The sequence below is a fragment of the Delphinapterus leucas genome, chromosome 8, assembly GCF_059928025.1.
Source record: "Delphinapterus leucas isolate spDelLeu-1000000601 "Yukka" chromosome 8, BTC_Dleu_Yukka2, whole genome shotgun sequence".
NCBI classification, from domain to species: domain Eukaryota; kingdom Metazoa; phylum Chordata; class Mammalia; order Artiodactyla; family Monodontidae; genus Delphinapterus; species Delphinapterus leucas.
Window position 1 is genome coordinate 86,494,657 of NC_143136.1, and position 20,832 is coordinate 86,515,488.

At 41.6% G+C, this 20,832-nt stretch overlaps 1 protein-coding gene across 7 annotated transcripts in view; it reads right to left on the reverse strand.

Moving 5' to 3' along the window:
- The window catches only part of ARHGAP15 (Rho GTPase activating protein 15), a 623,182-nt gene that overhangs the window by 34,065 nt on the left and 568,285 nt on the right, over window positions 1-20,832 (reverse strand). The window contains exon 14 of one of the 7 annotated variants that reach the window (XM_089916868.1): window positions 9,570-10,068. The exons of the other annotated variants lie outside the window; for them this stretch is intronic. Within the exon in view, the coding sequence (XP_089772994.1) occupies window positions 10,062-10,068 (7 nt within the window). The 3' untranslated portion in view covers window positions 9,570-10,061. Of the gene's footprint in view, window positions 1-9,569; window positions 10,069-20,832 lie in introns of those variants that run through there. 7 annotated transcript variants of the gene reach the window in all.

Genomic DNA, 20,832 nt, shown 5'->3' on the forward strand with positions numbered 1-20,832 from the left:
ACACCTCATAGTTTATGACTTCTCCCTCTCATTATAACAAAAATTCCTGAACTCATACTTATTTCAGAAAACTTTTGCTGGCTAAATTCAAGACCAGTCAAGATAACTTTCAACATATACTTTCTACGAATGCTTTGGTCACGCCGATTTAAAGCAATCTAAATCCTTATTTCATTAGATTTTTTACTCTGCGTCTGGACTATCTCTTCTTTGCTGTGATCTGTCTTAGCTTATAACTTTATTGATGAAACAGGATGTGCCAAACACACTTTTAGACTGCTTTGCAGAGTGCTATGAAAATGTGTTGTTCATTTATCTCACAAACATTTATTGAGCACCTACTATGTGCCAGCCACTGGACCAGGTTCTAGCATTACAGGAATGGACAGCATATATTCACCATCTTGGAAGGCACGTAAAGCAGAAGAGTCGTTTCAGTAGGAGAAGGCAGACTATGCAATAACAATAAAAAGTCAGAAAACAAAAATGAGGTGGATCAGGCAACAGCCCTGTTGGAAAATGTGGGTGGCCAGTGAAAGTTTCTCCAGGGCCTTTTAACTTGATGAAAGACTGTATTAAATTGAATGTCAAGCAGATTTGACCTAGGAAATAATGACCAGTGAACAATATGCAGAGCATGATTGATTTCTATTTCCTGCATCACTTAATAACCCTTTAAAAGTGTTATTGTAGTTGTCCTTGATTAGGGCAATTCATTTCCATTTTCTGAATTTCAGGTCCAAAACTATGTGTTTGCTTTCTTGCTTTTTTCTTGGTGTGGTTCTTAGTTTATTAGAGCAATGCTATGGAACGGCTCGTTTCTAAATTTCTTCAGCTATATAAGTGGCAGGGTAACAGATAAGTTTCCTTTCTCTCTCTCTCTTTTTTCCTAAATATGCACACACATACAAACACCCACCTTCAGATTTTTTACTGGCACATCAAGGGGAAAACTTGAGCGTCAGTTTAAGGCTGTGTAACTGAGACCATAGCTCTGTGGCTTTGACTGCACTTCCCAGTGCCGAGTAGACTGCTGGGATTCCACAAATAAATAATAAAAATAATAATGATTTTTAAAGCATTTGGAAATGCTGAGTTGAAAGGTGTGGTGTAAGTGCAATGTTTTATTGTGAAAGTGATATCTCTTGCATTATCTTTTCCTAATGGAGGGTGGAAGTAATGGAGGCGGAGGCACTTATGCCTCCAGACCAGGCGTCCCTGAAGGCGGGGTGGAGCTCAGGCAGGCACTGTGGTAACACTTACTGTACTCGGTAACTGCTTCCTTCCAGTCTAGCAAGAAGGTATAAGAAGAGTCACGCTGCTGCTCGTTCTCCTAAACCTTAGAAAGTCATCCTTGTTTCTTACTGATGGAAGAAGTGAATGAGAATCATACTGGAAAAATACCACAGATTTAATTTATTTATTATTATTATTTTTAATATATTTATATTTATTTTTGGCTGTGTTGGGTCTTCGTTGCTGTGTGCGGGTTTTCTCTAGTTGTGGCGAGCGGGGGCTACTCTTCGTTGCGGTACGCGGGCTTCTCATTGCGGTGGCTTCTCTTGTTGCAGAGCACAGGCCCTAGGCGCGCGGGCTTCAGTAGTTGTGGCACGAGGGCTACAGTAGTTGTGACTCGCAGGCTTAGTTGCTCCGCGGCATGTGGGATCTTCCTGGACCAGGGCTCGAACCCGTGTCCCCTACATTGGCAGGCGGATTCTTAACACTGTGCCACCAGGGAAGCCCATACCATATATTTTAAAATATTAACTTTAGTTTTAGTTTTGGTCTCAAATAAATACACATTTGGCAAGAGGCATGTCAGCAGCATGGATATTGTCTTGGACTACGTTATGGGCTGAATTATGTCCCCTCCCCCCTGCCCCCCCCATACACCCCAATTCATATGTGGAAGCCCTAACTCCCAGTACCTAATAATGTGACTGAATTTGGAGATAGGGCTTTTGGTAATTAAGTTGAAATGAGACTGTTGGGATGGGCCTTCATCCAATATGACTGATGTCTTTATAAGTAGAAGAAACTGGGACAGAGAGACGCCAGGGATGCATACACACAGAGGAAAGACCACGTAAGGGCACAATCAGAAGACAGCCATCTGCAATCCAAGGAGAGAGGCCTCAGAAGAAGGCAAACCTGCTGACACCTTGACCTCAGACTTCCAGCATCCAGAATTGTGAGAAAAGACATTTCTGTTGTTTAAGCATCCTAGTCTGTGGTATTTTGTTATGGCAGCCCTAGCAAACTAAGATAGTCTGGGATTATCTACATTTAGGATTCACACTGAACCAGACAGATATAGAAAAAGATAAATATTTTCCATACAGTATAGTCTGAGTGCTTTCTCAACTAAGTCCATAACTTTAATTATAAAATGAACATAACCTGTATTAAATTATGAATATGTTAACATATTGAAGGGGGACAAGAAAAATAAACACCAGATTTAGGCTCTATAGGCACTCGAAGGTAGAGTAAAAAAATCTGGTTTCCTTGACCACATTGTCATAATATGCATATATAACAGTTTATTGAATCCAGGCTGTGTAGACAACCAGAAGAACTCTGGCTCCATACTGTCACAATGCATGCCCACAACAAAGACTCTGGGGGAACAGCCCCTTTCATTCGATCCCTCTAAGTATTACCAACATGAGAGCTGAAAACCTTACCTCTGTCTGAAGTATATCTATATATCCATGCATAAGTTATTAACTGGGCTCCCTGGGTTCTGCTGCTGAAACTATCAATATATTCAAATCTCATTCTAGCTACTGCAAAAAAACGGTATGTCAGATCAATGTATTAGTATCTTCTTAGACAGAAGAATCTGGAATTTTTTTTTAAGTTTCTTTCTTATTCCTTGGACTCCAGTTGAAACATAGGTGATACACAGCCTAATAAGGGAAAGTGCTCACCAGGTGCCAGAGTGCAGGGCTGACTGCATCTATGAAACACTGTTGATTGTGTTTGATATACAGCACTCTTTCGTGAGTATTATGTGCTAAGTACTGTTCTTAGCATCCAATGGCAGAACATTTTAAAAAATTCTTTTAAACTTTCTTAGACATTTTACAGGATGGAAATGACACGGACTGTATCTGAATGCCCTTTAATTGCATATAATGTGACCTTTAATCTATCAGTATTCTCAATTTTATGGGCTGTGTCTTCTGGACACAAACACAGCCTCAGAGGAGTTGAGAAGCAAACCTTTACTGAGAACCAGCAAGCCAAGCGGAAAACTAGAGAAGTTAAGCCAGTGATGAGAGGGGGTCATCCTTGAGATTTATCCTTTTAGAGTGCTGCTCTGCATTTCTGGACCCCCCAGTTAAGAGATATATGTAATGACCAGCCCCTACACCATACAGCTTTGCCTTTCTGCTATTGGCTGCACTTAAGGCCTTTTATCAATGACAACAAACAAAGTAGGTGGTCTTCTACCTCTTTCTAGCTGTAGAAAAAAAAAGTGACATAATTTTTCACAGCCTGAAATAATTGTGGAAGTACAGATACTGGTTAGCATCACTATGAATTATTAGTGGAAAAGTGGGTCTCAGAAGTACGTTACATGTGAAATATTTTTCGTCACTTGAACATGTGCCGTCCAGAGCTGGCCCTGTTCTAGCCGTCACAGGGAACAAACATTTCACATTCACAGATGCTCCCAATTTGGTGCGGTTTGGAGTGTAATTTAGATCAAACGTCTCCATGTAAATGAGTCAGGGTTTCTTAATTAGGTGCCTCTAAAGCAAAACCTTGGACCACATCAGTAGGTGTGGGTGTGGTGCCCACAATACTGGAATCTTTCCTATAGACCAGGCTCCTGGTATCATTCAAATAGAGCTTTTTTTTTTTGGTTGTTTTTCTCAGGCAGTAATAAATCTGCAGATGGCATAGACAGAAAGACGCTACTTTAGAAGAGCTGTCTAAAAACACTGCCTCTTTGGCAAATGCCTTAAAGTAGGTCATTCTGCTGTGATTTAGCTTTTTTCTTTAGATTTGATTGCCAGCTTTTTGTTCCCATTACAAGCAGGGTGCATTCCAGTCCACAGACTTGTTCTTAATTTTTCCAACTGGTATTTGTTTACTAGGATTTGCAGATCTTCCTACGAAAATGGCCAATATCCTGTCACAGCGCTAATCATGCACTTGACCGCAAAGTGAAATGGATCCTGGTGATAATCTGGTGATGCTGAAATATTAAATGCCTTAAACACCCAGTCTTCCCACAGCAAAACTGCATTGATTTATATGGGTCGGTTTGTTGAAATAATTGTCCCATCTTTTATACATGTGAAAAGAAGAGGTGACAGGATGTAAATGGAAAACTTTTACAAGCCATATAGCTGTTTGTATAGATATTCAGGTTATCTGCTTTTATACTTGTCATTGTTTGTGTTTTTTATAGGGGGAAAATCATTGGGTCCCATTTCCCCATCAAGGCTTCGGGATTTACATGCAGAAACCCCTGCAGCATTAATGAGTTACCTGCATAAATCCCCTGGCAATCGATGGGCACATAGACCTGTTTTGTTATATTAATTATTCCTCACAGAACCTTGACACTGACATTAAACGAGGCCTTAAAAAATCTTCATGAAGGTCTTAAGGTATCTTTTACTGTTCAAATATTAGCATTGCAAAAACTATGTCTAAGGCATTATTCATTTTGTGGTATCACAGGGAAGGAGGGATTGAAATAAGGAGATTGAGCAAAGGGCCCAGGGGGTGAACTTTCTGGTCTTAACTCTTTACTGCTTGGAGGCCAGTTTTCTTAGGACCAAGTCATAATCCTCAAATTGTGATAATGATTAAAATAAATATTACGATCATAGCGAATACAGGAACTGAGTATGCTGTTTTCTCCAGATTGGTGTTGAATATGGTGTCTTCTCCACAGGCCAAGTTTTGTCTTGGCAAATCGTTGGTGTTTTCAGGTGAATTCCAAAATGTCAGTTAAGAAGACACAAAAAAGAGGGCTCTAGAGAGGAGATGTAAATTATTGGCTAGGTATGTTGCAAGATGGCTTGCTAAGTATGTACTTAACAAACATACTAGGAAAATGGTTTTATGTGCCACTCTCCTTCATTCCCAGTAAAGTTCCTTTACTTAGAAGGCCTGGGGAGTGTAAGGCTCTGATTAAGCAAATGCTCTGGTAAAAAACACTTACATTATATTGTCATATGTGGATTAGCAGGACTCAAACAACACAATTAGTATTAAAATTACATTATCGTCCTTCGATAATTCACATGGAACTTTTGAATCGTGAAGGAACTTCAGTTGTCTCTGTGCCGGAGTGTGGTTACTAGATAAGTGCGTGGTCATTAGGGATTTCAGACTGGTGAAATGACAGCGAATTGAAATTTGTCTGGATCCTTTTTGAGTGGAAGGTATTTATAATAAGTTATACTAGTTGATGACGCTCTTCAGGTTTTTATCATGCTGATGATTCTGAATGATCTGTTTACTTTCTACGGTGTTTCCCTTTGCTGGTTAGTGAATTTACTGTGCTGGTCCCCAGTGTGGTGTTTAGCTCTATCCTGCCTCTTCAGGCTCTGAACTCTCTCGGTGAATGTATCCACTCTCATGGTTTGGAATATTTACTCTAAAAAAACCTGATTCCCAAATCTACATTTCCTCCTTTAATATCATGCCTTTACTTACCCACTTGCTAAAATGACTTGCTAAGTCCCCCCTGCTGCTCTACCCTGTGCTGGTTACATGGGGCACTAAAGGAAGAAATGATTTCTGCCCTCAAGGGGTTAAAATTAACAACTACCTATATGGAAGGATTAATTAAGATTTTTTAACAGGCTGAGTAGAGCTGTCTACAGTTGCAATAGGAGCTTTGGGGGGCTTCATCTCTTTGGTGCTTTACAGTATATAACAGGAATTTTATTCACCTGTAACTCTGGATTAAGTCCTTTGAGGTATCAGTATCGTAATCTCCTCTAACACAGAAGAGGAAACTGAGGAAGCTGTTTTATCCAAGGCGACAGGGGTAAGGAGTCAGTGACTCAGGATCCAAACTCAGGTTTTCTGATTCTGAATCCAGTGCTATCTCCACTCTCACTTGGATTCAGCACAAGATCAAGTGTCTGGACTGGGCCCTGCTTGAATTTCCAATTGTGTCAACCTCTAATAACAGTGTGTAGTCTTGGCTTTTACTTTCTTTATCTCCTTCGATTCGGGGTGTGCACAAACACACACACAAACACACACTACAAAGTAGATAAAGTTAAGCATTATTCCCATGCTAAAGACAATAAAGCAGCAGCTGAGAAGTGAAGCAACAGGCCTAAAGTTATTTGGGAAACTTATACCCAAGCAGGGGGCTGGAATCCAGTTCTTTAGATTCCTTCAACCTATCAGAGGCAAATGCATGAAGAACTTTCCACCCACAAATAACTCTTTCTAATTAGATTGGTAACTGGATAAGTTAGTTTTCCAGCTGGTTTTCTTGTTCTCCTAGAATGTATTCTCAACACAGTGATTCTTTGAAAACTGAAATCAGTTCATGTCAGTCCTGCTCCAAAATCTACAACTGGCTCCAACTTTCTTTTAACTAAGAGCGAAGACCAGGTCCTTATTCTTTTATTTTTAACATCTTTATTGGAGTATAATTGCTTTACAATGTTTTGTTAGTTTCTGCTGTATAAGAAATTGAATCAGCTGTATGTATACGTATGTCCCCATATCTCCTCCCTCTTGCGTCTCCCTCCCTCCCACTCTCCCTATGCCACCCCTCTAGGTGGTCACAAAGCACCAAGCTGATCTCCCTGTGTCATGCGGCTTCTTCCCGCTAGCTATCTATTTTACATTTGGTAGTGTATATATGTCCATGCCACTCTCTCACTTCGTTCCAGCTTACCCTTCCCTCTCTCCATGTCCTTAAGTCCATTCTGTACGTCTGGGTCTTTATTCCTGTCCTGCCCCTAGGTTCTTCAGAACCATTTTTTTTTTACATTCCATATATATGTGTTAGCATGTGGTATTTGTTTTTCTCTTTCTGACTTACTTCACTCTGTATGTTAGACTCTAGGTCCATCCACCTCACTACAAATAACTCAATTTCATTTCTTTTTATGGCTGAGTAATATTCCATTGTATATATGTGCCACATCTTTATCCATTCATCTGTCGATGGACACTTAGATTGCTTCCATGTCCTGGCTATTGTAAATAGAGCTGCAGTGAACATTGTGGTACATGACTCTTTTTGAATTATGGTTTTCTCAGGGTATATGCCCAGTAGTGGGATTGCTGAGTCATATGGTGGTTCTATTTTTGGTTTTTTAAGGAACCTCCATACTGTTCTCCATAGTGGCTGTATCAATTTACATTCCCACCAACAGTGCAAGAGGGTTCCCTTTTCTCCACACCCTCTCCAGCATTTACTGTTCGTAGATTTTTTGATGATGGCCATTCTCACCGGTGTGAGGTGACACCTCATTGTAGTTTTGATTTGCATTTCTCTAATGATTAGTGATGTTGGGCATCTTTTCATGTGTTTGTTGGCAATCTGTATACCTTCTTTGGAGAAATGTCTATTTAGGTCTTCTGCCCATTTTTGGATTGGGCTGTTTGTTTTTTTGATATTGAGCTGCATGAGCTGTTTGTATATTTTGGAGATTAATCCTTTGTCAGTTGCTTCGTCTGCAAATATTTTCTCCCATTCTGAGGGTTGTCTTTTCATCTTGTTTATGGTTTCCTTTGCTGTGCAAGAGCTTCTAAGTTTCATTAGGTCCCATTTGTTTATTTCTGTTTTTATTTCCATTTCTCTAGGAGGTGGGTCATAAAGGATCTTGCTGTTATTTATGTCATCGAGTGTTCTGCCTCTGTTTTCCTCTAAGAATTTGACAGTATCTAGACCAGGTCCTTATAATGGTCTCAGAAGGCCCTGTGTGATGTGGCCTTGTCAACTAGGTGACTCCTCTCCCCACCCTCCCTCTGCTCAAGCCACACCGGCCTCCTTGCTTTGCTGTAGCTTGAAGACACCAAGATGCTGGATGTTCTCTACACATCTCTGGAATGCTTTGACTCCAGGCAAATCCGCCTCACTAACCCCCTGCCCTCCCTCAAGTCTTTTCTCAAATCTCCCCTTTGTAATGAGTTCTTCCCCAATGACTGCAAACCACCGGACTCAGGACCCTGGCAGCACCCTTGACCCTCCTCACTCTGCCCCATTTTTACTAGTTCCTTAGCAGCCATTTTCTTCTAATATGCCATAGCATTTCCTTGCTTATTATGTTTATTTGTTTGATTTATTTATATTATGTGTGTTATGTTTATTATGTAAACTCTGTGAGGGCAAAGGTGACTTCTGTAAAGTATACTGATTATCTTAAGCTCCTAGAACAGTGCCTGTCACATCCTTGGTTCTTAAAGTCCATCAATAACCCAGTTTCTATAAGTGACATCTCCACTCTTCTTTGTCTACAAATTGGACATCCTGGCACTGTCTCAAACTCTTTCCAGTCATTTATCCATCATACCAAGCCTATCAGCAAATACTATTGACTCACTGCAAAGTTTCTCTAAAAATTCCCCTCTTCCCACTGAGCTCCTCAGCCAACACAGGACTAAACTGCTCCTTAGCCTTACTCCAAGCCTCCCTCCCAAATCCATTTCACATTTGATCCTTCAATGAATTGAGATACTTAAAACAGAAACCAAAGCAAAACTTCTATTCTCCAACTGCTCAATAACCTGCCTTGGGCCCCTATTATCTAAGACTTCCGATTCCGACTTTCCTGCCAGGCCCTACCCATGACCTGATCTCTCCCTGTACTCAGGTCCCTCCTCCTCCTTTGCTCCCTGTCACATCCTGGCTTCCTTTGGCTTTTCTCAAGTGGACCCACAGAACATCTCATTCCTTGCCAAATCCTACTTGTGTTTCAAAGCCTAACTTCAGGTCCACTTTTCATTGCAGACTTAACTATTTTAGTCTACTTCTTCCCATACATGCTGTTTAACAGTTAATTATTCTCTACTCTTTTTCCTAAGTGCTTTGTTCCCTTTTAGATAAGTATCTCTGCAATGGCAGAACTTTATACTTCTTTTATCTTCCCAACCCTCCCCAGTGTGGTATGGAACACAGAGTAGGCACTCCATAGCTACTGTTGATTCACTGATTGATACTTATATTCTTCTGTTTCTTGTGTGTGTGTGTGTGTGTGTGTGTATGCTTTACTGTGTTGGCTTTAGATAGCTGAACATTTCAAATGATATATTCTGAATGATGGCAAGTAATAAGATTTTTGTAGCTATACTGATGAGCTACATATTAGGATAAATGTATATCTAAACTCCAGCCTTATCTAGTTTAAAGCGTGTTTACAGCATGTCTAAATGTAGGAACCCAGACTGCTTTCACCAGGGATTAATTGGGTCTTGCTTTTAAGCATGTGTGTGTTTGTGTGCGTGTGTTTGTGTGTGTGTGTTTCCATACATCTAAAGTGAATTCTATCATTAAGAAGTCACAAAATATGTAGATATTAGTATAAAAAGCACTTGGGAAATAACTAGATAAAGAATATAATCAATAATCCACCCAACAATTAAGTCTTTAATAGTACATGCAGACTTCAGCATGGAAACCTCCACAGCACACAGCAATAAACTAAGTTTGCATAATATAAGCTTAAAATGGCCCATTCTTTGATGTTTTTCAGCAACTCTGATTTTATTTTACAAGGCTCTGCAGGAAGATTATTACTCCCTTCACTGTCCATTGGTCAAGCTTTGAGGGTCTGCATTCTGCCATCTTGTCTTCTCTTGACTCACCTTGAAAGACAGACAGTTTTCGTTCTTGGGAGGTCATCCCAGACCACTGCTGGCTGGTGTGTCTCTGCTACAGCACCAACCAGTGAGTGGAAAATGCTACACTGTTCAGAGTGGGCATCTGATTCATGAAACATGTTCAGGGGCCAAATTCTGTGCCTCTCCCCATCCTCTAATGGCAGAAGCCATTTTAGGAGTGAGTTTTACGAGTGGATTGGATTCGTTACTATTTTGAACTCTCCAAGTTTCTGCTTCCTTTAGTTCCTAGGACAAATGAAAGTGAGCCTGATTATTCTGGGTGTTATGTCTCATTTTAAAGTCCTCTTTCTCTTTGTCCAGCCTCTGCCCTTTTCTCTGCAAGAAATGACTTCTAAAAGTTTGGTTCCCAGACAGCAGCACCTGGGAGCTTGTTCTCGATGCAAAATCTCAGGCCCCATTCCAGACCTCTTGAATCAGATTCTACATTTTTAACAGGATCTCTAGGTGACGTAATTGATAAGCACCTTAAAGTTTGAGAAATCCTGAGCTAGAACTTTCTGCAACGGTTGGGCAGCCATCGTGTTGGCCACAAGACTAGTAGGTGGTGGAGCTCTCACAGTTCCCATCGTCCACCACTGGACCCCCCTGGATGTCCTCCACCATTTAAATCCCCCTCCACTCTACCTCTTCAAAGCTTGTTTCCTGAGAAGGCTGAACTAGTCACACAGCACGAGGCACAGGCACACCTGCACAGATAGAGGGCACTCTTTCTTCCAGCCAGTTAGTTGATACCATTAAGCCCTTCTGATGGAGCCTAGGTTGTGAGAGGTGAGGCGTTTTGGATGGGCCCCAGGATGACAGCTTTTACCATTTGTGGTCACTGATGTTCCCGCGGTGCTTTTTGTGAGAGAAGGGGTTGTTAACCTCAGTGTATCCTGGCTGACTTCCAATCTGCATAATTGCATTCAGCCTACCTAAGTCTGCTCTGTAGTTTCAATTAAGTAAAGTATTGTTCACTTCTTGTACTAAACTGCTGCGTTGTGTGGCTACAGACTGCTAATTAGCTGGTGTTTTTCAGGTGACTGCATTCGTGATGAACAAAACGTCTCTCTCTGGCTATCTCCCTCCCCAGTCCCGCTATCTCCGCGGCCACCAGCCCACACAACCTCATGCCTGTTTTCTTCTATATCACCATTTCTTGGATAAAAGTGCTTTGGGATCAGAAATTACTAGAATGTGACAGTGAACCTTTCTTTACTTTCTCTATGTAGCCAACTGCTTCTTAGCCTACCTAGCCTATTGTAGGGTGTTGGAGGGGAAACTCAAGCACAGAATGGCAAGAATGTGATGAGGGGTGGATAAAACAGGCCTTCCTCTGCCAAGATGAAAGGTAAATGCCTGTGATTGCCAGGGAAGTATGAATTACTTTAAGAGCCTGGCACCCTAGGAATTGGTTATTCTCAGTGTGATATGAATGGAGAGTGAGGTCAAAGAGAATGGGGCGTGCATTTTATTTCTCTTTTCCCACTAGTTAGAAAAATACAGCTGGACATGTAAACCAGCCATAAAATACCTCACTATCTCTGTGGGGGATGTTTGACCCTAAACAGGAAATGTGGCCCCGGGAGAGTGAACGGAGTCCCTTTCTGATGAATCAAAGGTCAGTACCAAGGGAGCACTTGCAGCTCTGGAATGGCAGCCGGAAATGAAAGGAAGTGGAAAAAAGGTGGGTGAGCAGGGAGGGGACAGAGTTGTGCTCTAATCAAAGAGGAGATGCATTTGAGGGTGAAATTTTTCTGGGATGTAAAATGATTGCTCAAAAAGTGTTCAAATGGGAAAAAGAACCCAGATTTAGGTAAAGTATCACACTCTGAATGTCTTTTCACTATGTGAGGACATTTATCCTGTTTTGATGTCTAAGCTCAGAGACACAAATTAATTAGATAAAAATTCCTTTAGAGCAGGGATAATTTCTTTTACCTTTTCATAGCCCAAACACTATGCGCTAAACAAATTCATGAATGAATGAATGAGTGAACTCACTGACAAAGGGAAAAATATTTATTAAGAGGTATATGTTGACTGGGAGTTCACGGAGGGTAGGTAAGAAAATGCTTTTAGCTCTCCGGGTGCCAGCGCCCATGTCTTGCCTACTCCTCGCTATGGCCCTGCCCCGAAGTGTTCTACTTGTCTCTCAGAAAGTAGGAAAGAAAAGAAGATCAGGGGCTTCCTGAATCTCATCAATGGACTCACCGAACGCCTATAACAGATAGGCTGGTTTGCATATCCCTGCGAGGAGAGGAGGGGCAGGGCTAGAACCACAAAGTTGGGAGTGAAAGTCAGGCTAAGGGAAGTGAACATTCCCAGATAAGGGCAGAGAGATTGATAACATAACTGAATGCAGTTCCCAGATGCTAGGAACTGATTGTTTTCCTGGTAAAATTATCCTTATTTCCAGCTCAGCGTCTATCACGTGAGAGGCACTTGATCTGTTATTTGTATAAAGAATAAATGGGGAGATGGATGACGTATTTGGCAATGCTTTGAAGGTGAAAAGAGTTCTCAGAGTGAGGGGCAGGAGGAAGAATTTGAGGAGGAGGGTGATATTGGGAGAAAAGGCAGAAAAAAGAAAGGGGAAAATGTCAGCGAAAAGAGTCTGACAAAAGAATGTATGACACAGAGGAGAAGAAATTACTAGAAGTGAGGAAAAGTAATCTCTGTACAAAGGGCAATATTTAGTGTAAAGCTTCTAAGTTCTGAATGTATTTCCAACTTCCTTTGTACACATTAACCTGAGGAAAAATTATAGACCAGAAAATGTCACTGAGGCAGAGATTAAAAAAGCTTTAAAAATCCTAATCTTCAATTCGAGCTCTACTGTTTTGTAGATGATTTCAAAGATTTTCCCAATGTCCTGATCCAAACAGCCCCTAAATTCATTTCCTTGTCCCCCAGAGGCTCTCATTCCAGGTAAGCCCGTGGTTTTAGCTGCGGACCTCTTCAGAGTCAACTGTGGGTTGAGTCTGCCACTGGCCACAGACTAATTATTACTTATGGCTGAGATTTCCTTCTGTCCATTACTAACGCCCAGTCTTTTCTCAGCTCAGCCAATACAGTCTTGGGATCTGAAATCTCATATACAATCTGCACTTTTTCCTGCATGAGGCAAAACCCCCCAGCAACGTGGAAATGTGCAGCTACCCCATGCGAACTATTCCTGGATGTCACCCTGCAGCTCTAATTTCTTCTTTCTCCTCTGCGTTTTGGGTGCTGCAGCCGGACCTGTCAGCACCTTGTCACGGCTTCCTTGTGCGTGGGCTACCATCGGATTCTGTGTTCTTAACAATTATCCGTAAAAAACCCCACAGAATCCTTCACAAGTAGAACAATAGATTTACATTAACAGATAAAAGAAAAAAAAAAAAAGAAAGCTACTTTAAAAATTTTGGTGTCCTGAAGCAGGAGCTATTTGTAAATGCTGCCGTGTGGCCTCCCCTTTTCCAGTCCTGAGATGCTCTTTTGTTCATGGTGTGACGAGGATGCAGGGAGCCAATTTGATTTAACTAAATAATACACAAATGCCAGGAATACTTTCATATCTCGTGTACAGACCAGAATAAATTACTCCGATGGAATGTTTTGTTTTCTTTTCAGGGAACAACCCCGCAGATTACAAGGAGCTAGGCTGACAAGGAGTGGCTAAGAAACACTATTAAAAGTCACCTATTTTAATGTAGGGCTAAATGACGGAGGATTTCACTTGGGTTCAAAAGACAGAGGCCTGGAGAGGAAGTTGACAGGCAGACAGCAGTGAGAAATTAGCCTTGTCCTGGAATTCTTATAGGCAGTGGGGAGAAAAATAAGTCCAATAAGAAATGAAAATAAGGGAACTAGTTCTCAGAATTAAAGATGAACCGAAAGGAATTGGCAGCTGTCTGGACATGCCAGCCAGAGGGGCCACAGTATCTGATACACGTGACAGACCAAGAGACAACTGCAAAGCTCCCCAAACAACTCGCCTGAAGGGCTTGCCAGGAAGCCAGATGCTGCTTCTGGAAGAATATCTTCCGTGGTTGGGCATCTGGGTTCAGTGCTTTCCATTTAAGGAGGAGAAAGAAGGTGGTAAAAGACAGCACCATCACTGCCTTTTAAAAAAATGTGTTTTTTCTACACACACACACACACACACACACACAAGCATTAATAAATATGGTCATGGAACTTGTTTTTAAAAAGGACCCCCCCAAAATAAAACTTTTCCCAGTGCTTTTTAGGTAGAAAGCAAGCTGTTAGAGGGAGAGAGAGAGACAGAGAGACAGAGATAGAAGGATAGACACCAAGAAACCCCTTATTTAAATATGTCACTATACTAACTAATTAGGTTATTTTATTTAAAAGATTGGGATTATAGCTGATGTTCAATTTAAAAAGTTATTCAAGTGATGGGCCTGTGCCTCTATCACAGTTGGCCTGTCGTTCTCCCTCTTTCTTCCCTGGAAACAATCGAGTATTGGTGTTGGCAAGGAAGCAGAGTGTGGTCTAGTGGACTGGAAATCAGGTGACCTGAGGTCTGGTTGATTTTTTTCCCCCTTCCACTTTGAAGTTATGTGTCTCTGCTCCATAAAACAGGAGAACCAAATTTCTTTATACACTTTTTTTTTTTGCCTCTCACTGTTGTGGCCTCTCCCGTTGCGGAGCACAGGCTCCGGACGTGCAGGCTCAGCGGCCATGGCTCACGGGCCCAGCCGCTCCACGGCATGTGGGATCTTCCCGGACCGGGGCACGAACCCGCGTCCCCTGCATCGGCAGGCGGACTCGCAACCACTGCGCCACCAGGGAAGCCCTCTTTATACACTTAATAGCACAGGTCAAGTTTTTGTAATCATAATTTTTTTCCTTGACCTGATGCTAAATAATTCAAGGTAGTAGGAAGTCAATATTGGATCTGGAACAAAAGATGGACAGGGAGGTTGGCTGATATGATAGGAGACAGGAGTGATAGAGATTCTTTAATTTAGTAGTAAGAGTACTCACAGAAGGTATAGAACTAAGTTTTGAAATTCCAAGATCTGTTACAAATCCAAGATGATCAAGAAATCAGAAGAAATGGCAATCCCACCCTGGGCTGCACTAATTGATCTAAAGGGCTCCAACACTGGTCTGTGGTCACAGATTCCCTGACCAAGACTCACTCAGCAAGGTCAGCTTCCCTTAGCTCCCATTCATCATTATATTCCAGGCCTCCTAACTTGCAGTCTTAGTGATAATATTGCCTCTTTTACAATTAAAACTGCTCTTCTCTTCATCACGATGAAAGGATAAATATCAGGTGAGGAGAGAGAAACTTGAGAAAAACAATTTACTTAACAATAACCTCAAAATGGAATATTCCCTAGTGCTAGTGTGAAGTATATCAAGTTTCCAAGATTACAAGCTTAAGAAGTTGATCTTAATTGGAACCACCAATGGCTATTAGATGTCCATCTTCTCTTCAATGAGTTCATGTGATTCCATTTGTTCAGCAAAGATCATTGAGTATCTATAACGTGTGGAACACTGTATTAGGCTCTGGGGATATAGCAAGAATCAAAATGATACAAATTCCTGCCCTCCTGGAGCCCAAGCACTAATGGTAGAAGGGACCAGGTCATAATTTCCAACTTTATCAATGTTTCCAGGACCTGACTATACTAAAGAACAAGTTTTCTTTCTTCTGGATTACTATATGTTCATTCCTATGGCTTTTCAGGAGCCAAAGGATGAATGTTAGAAAAGGAGATCACATCACTAGAAATTCTGCCCAATGTCCCATTACCATAAGAATTTTCTAGGTCTTGTGGAAGCAATAGTTTTAACCACAAAATATAATACCTCTGCTCTCACCACGTTTTCTATTACCAGGCATGCTAGTCTCAGACCCCTTTCCCAGTATCCCTTCCTCTGGCCACTTCTTCAATGGGGACACCCTCAGGAGTCTGTCCTCAACTCTCTTCTTTTTTTTTTTTTTGCGGTACGCGGGCCTCTCACTGTTGAGGCCCCTCCCGTTGCGGAGCTCAGGCTCTGGACGCGCAGGCTCAGCGGCCATGGCTCACGGATCCAGCTGCTCCGCGGCATGTGGGATCCTCTCAGACCGGGGCACGATCCCGTGTCCCCTGCATCGGCAGGTGGACTCTCAACCACTGCGCCACCAGGGAAGCCCTCAACTCTTTTCTAGGTTCACACCTTTCCTTGGGTTTATTCATGACCTCACCCCAAGGCCATCTTTAAACTGATGACTCGCAAATTCATACCTAGATTCCAATCAACTTTCCCGCATTCCCAACATATGTTTCTTATTCTCTAATGGAATATGAGCAATGACCAAATCACATCATGTCCAGAAAATTTCAACTTCTTTTATGTCTCCAATTTTCTCCTTTTGCTCTGTTTGAGTTAAGGGTATCACCATTCAGCTAGTTCAAAACCTGGGTGCCATCTTGGAATCTTCCTTCCTCTTAACCTCTTACATGTACTCAGTGAGCGTGTTCTATTGAATCGACCTCCTCCATGCCTCTTGTATCCATTCCTTTCCCCCACCCCACACTCCCTTACTATGGGATCTCTGATTTAGACATTATACCAGCCTCTTAACTGGTTCCACTACCTCTAGCGTTGCCTTCCTTATAAACACAAATCACATCACCTCATCTGCCTGCTTCAGACCCTTCAGTGATTTACCTAACATCTACAGAATGAATTTCAAACTCCTTAAGCAAAGCATATGATGTTCATCACAATTTAGCTCTAGTTTACTACATTCTGGGCTTATGTCCTGTCACCTCTTTCATGTTTCCTAATTCATCATTCCAGAGGAGTCAGCATGTCTTTACCACACTGTGGTTCTCCTTCTTCCTGCCTCTTTATACACAGTCTTCCCACTGCCTGTAGCAGGCCTTTGTCTGCCAAACTGACCTCCTTAAAGATAGCCATGTCTTCTCCTCTGGGAGGCATTCTTTGGTTTCTCTAGGCTAAATTTCAGCTCCTGCTTGGTGCTCTCATACTGTCTTGTGATATCTCACCACATTTATTATAATTGTTTATTAATTTATCTACCCTGGGAAACTATAGGATAAGTGAGGGTAGGAATCTTTTTTATGCCTCTGGTATCTAGGTGAAAGGTCAGTAAACTGTTTCTGTAAAGGGCTGGATAATAAATATTTTTGTGCAACTTGTTACAGCTATTTAATTCTTGCCACTGTAGCATGAAAGCAGCCATTGGCAAGACATAAACATATAGGTGTGCGTGTGTGTTTCCCAATAAAACTTTGTTGATAAAAGTAGGCAGCAGGCTGGATGTGGCCCATGGCCATAGGTTGCCAACCTCTGATCTGGTCCAGTGCCTGGAGTACAGTAGGCACTCATTTAAGACTTCCTAAAGGAATGGGTGGATAGGATTTCACAGTTAACAAATATTTTCTCAAGTGTGAATTTATTTGACCCATTTCACATATAAGCAAAAGGGAGGGTTAGAGGCATTAAAGGTTTTCCTAATGTTGTACAGTTTCTAAGGGCTGAGGTTGGGACTTGAGCCTATGTCTTCTGATTCCAAATCCCTGGTTCTTTCCATTAGATGAAAGGCCAAGATTCACAGTGGGGAAGGGTGAGGCAAATTAAAAAATTTACCTCTTATGAGGGAAATACCCCCATAAGGTGAGCCACCGCTAACAATAGAGAAGACAGTGATAAATGGTCAGTAGCCATTTTAAGTTTTGTTTTGTTTTTTATTATTCAGTGGTTAACTGTTAACATTCAAATGTTAAATCAAAAGATCTAAAGTAATTTCACTCCCATCTTAAAAACCTTATCTCCCAAAGCCTTCCTCTAGAACAAGGATCCACCACTGGAAGGATCATTGAACTTAGTCCCCAGCTCACAAACCTTATAAATCCCATGCCAAGATGTCTCCTAAGTAGATGACATTTTAATGATTACTACAGGGAGTTGGGAACTATTGCTTCATCCTCACTATCAGAGTAATTAATTTTCTTAACTACAGGCCAAATTCTGCCACGGGAGTCCAGTTGAGAAATTTCAGGCCCATAGGAAGTACATTAGCTCTTCAAAGTGATTAGGGTGCCATTTCAAATACACAAGCAAAGGAGCTATTAGGCTTCTGGCTTATTTCAAACAACTTGCAGCCCCTGTTTCTCAGGGAAAAAAAAAAAAAAAAAAAGAAAGAGAAAAAGGGAAAATAACAATTTGCTAAGGTTCTTTATTTTCCAGTAAAAACACCCATGGCCTGCAAGTCATTGGATATCAGGTATTGTGGCTGGGTGAGAGACCAAAGTGTACAGAAAAAGGGTGGAATGCCAGAAGGCAGCACAGAAAAACACAGCCTGCTCCAAAGCACCCCAGAGCTGAGCCTTCAGAGGCCTGACGGGAGGCAGAGCCTCACCAGCCGTTGCTCTTGACCAGAGAGAAGGGTGCCGGCTCATGGGCTTTCCAGTCCATCTCTGGCCATGTCTCACCCCCCTCCCGACAAAATATCAGAAATGCTCACAATGCCATTTTAAAGACAGAGTGGATGAATTATTTCCTCACCATTGTTTCCTCATACAACCCCTATATTTCTAAGTCATCATCATTTGAGTTGCCTCTGACATGCTTTTGTAGAGTATTTATTTAACATCCATGAAGACCACAGAGAAGCTTTAAATATCGGTTTACTCTCACAAAATAGCCACAGCTCAACAGTTTCGCCTTTCAATGAGGCATTCAACTGGCATGCTTCCATGAGACTTGTCTATTCACCTTGGAATTCTATGAACAGCTGGACGATTTTCTTAGCGTCAGTGCTCTCCTTTCAGCCTATTTTACGAAGTGCAAGTCTCCTATAAGAATGTTTATTTGCATCTAAAATCTGCAGCAAATATATTCTTCCAAGGCTATCTTTGAAAATCAACGAATGACATTATTTTATGTCACCTCTAAAAGCCACCCATTTCTAAGACATTTTCACTTTCTCTGGACAATACATACCTATATGGGAATTGAATGTTCTTTTATATCCTCCCCCCCCCCCACCATCAAACATTTGAGATTGTTTTGGCTTCCAAAATGCATGCCACAAAGTAAATCTGGATAACAAGTTCAATTTAGCTGGGGGAAAAATATTTTTGTATTTATCTTCTAAGTTTTCTGTAATTCTCATGTATTACTTTTATCCCGGAAATAAAAATGTGAGAAAAGACTTCAGCAATAGCTAGGACAGCTTACTTATAGGAACGGCAACAGGAATTCTAGAACTTGAAAAGGTCAGTGTCCATTCTAGGTGGATATGTAGCTGATAAAATTCTAGGAGTGTTTACACTGGGGATTTGAGGCATAGGGTAAGGCCCTACCAGCTCCAAATTATCTCACTTACCAGGCTTCCATGTGGCCAGTGTGCTGTTCTGCCTGGTAGGAAATTCTCACTGTGAGAACCATTCTGATAAGTCAGACAACAAGAAGAGAACCGTCCCTAGGAAACTGCTGTGATGGGAGGCTCTGGGCAGGAAGCAGAGGAGGACCTGTGTCCTTCTCCAGTGTTCCCACGCCTGCCTAGAAGTCAAGCGGACCAGACTTCCTTATCAGCAAGCTACAACTTTGAAGGTGAAAATAGTTGGATTTGAGAACACGGGACAAGATTCAGATCAGGTTGATGGAGAGCTGGTGACAGTACAGAATTGGGCAGGGGAATTTACACAGGGACTGGGCAACACATGGAGGCGTCACGTGGTTTGTCAAACATGTGAAAACAGCCTCACTGGGACTAGGGGAAACTGGCTGAGTCAGGCCAGTATAGAAACTCAGGTTTTGGCAAAAGATTCTGTGGTGGGGTAAAGAATTTTCTGGAAGCCAGGAAATTTGGCAACCCAGCCCCTGCAATTCTTCCTATATTTATTTCATTAGAAATAATTTTATATTTCTCTCACTATAAAAATAATACATGTTGATGTCTGATGCTTAACTAGAACCAACTATGTGCTAGGTATTGTGCTAGACTCTTTAAAAGGATTATTCCTTTCCTCCTCACCACAGAAATAGGTCCTATTATGATCCCTGTTTTGCAGATGAGAAGAAGGAAGCTTAGCGTTAGGTCAGTTCTAAGTTACATGCCCAGTAAGTGGCAGGGCCAAGGCTCACATTCAGTTCTGCTTAACTCCAAAGCCTGTTCTCTTTACCGGTTCTCTTAACCTCAATATCTCTTTCTATCCCATTGTTAGGAGAGAAAAAGAAACACACAAAGAAAAAAAAACTTTCGGGCTTCCCTGGTGGTGCGGTGGTTGAGAATCTGCCTACCAAGGCAGGGGACACAGGTTCGAGCCCTGGTCTGGGAAGATCCCACATGCCGCGGAGCAACTGGGCCCGTGAGCCACAATTACTGAGCCTGCGCGTCTGGAGCCTGTGCTCCGCAGAGAACAAGAGAGGCAGCGGTAGTGAGAGGCCCGCGCACCGCGATGAAGAGTGGCCCCCGCTTGCCACAACTAGAGAAAGCCCTCGCACAGAAACGAAGACCCAACACAGCCATAAATAAATTAATTAATTAAAAAAAAAAAAAACGAGAAAAAAAACTTTCATTGTTCAACAACTCTAAGAAATATTAACATCTCAGCAAATAGCTTTACAGTCTTTTCTAGATGCACAACTTTCCCACATATTTATACTCTCCTTAAATATATAAAATATTGTATCCCTGACTTTATTTAACTTAATACAAGCATTTCCCTAATTAAGAAAACAATTAGCTGTGAACCACATTTTATGAAGCTGATATGATGTACCATGTTCTATATAACCTTCCCCTATCACTGAACACTTAGGTTGTTTCCAAGTTTCTACCAGTGAAAATAGTAAAATTTTATCTGCATAAACTGCTCTCATCCCCCAGCATTACTTAGGATAGGGTCCTAGCAATTAAGATGATTGGCTCAAAAGGCATGAAGATTGGAAAGGTTTTCATTCTTGAGCTGTATTACATATGTGGCTTCATACCATGCTGGTTGGAACATCCCCACCAGCAGATCTAGA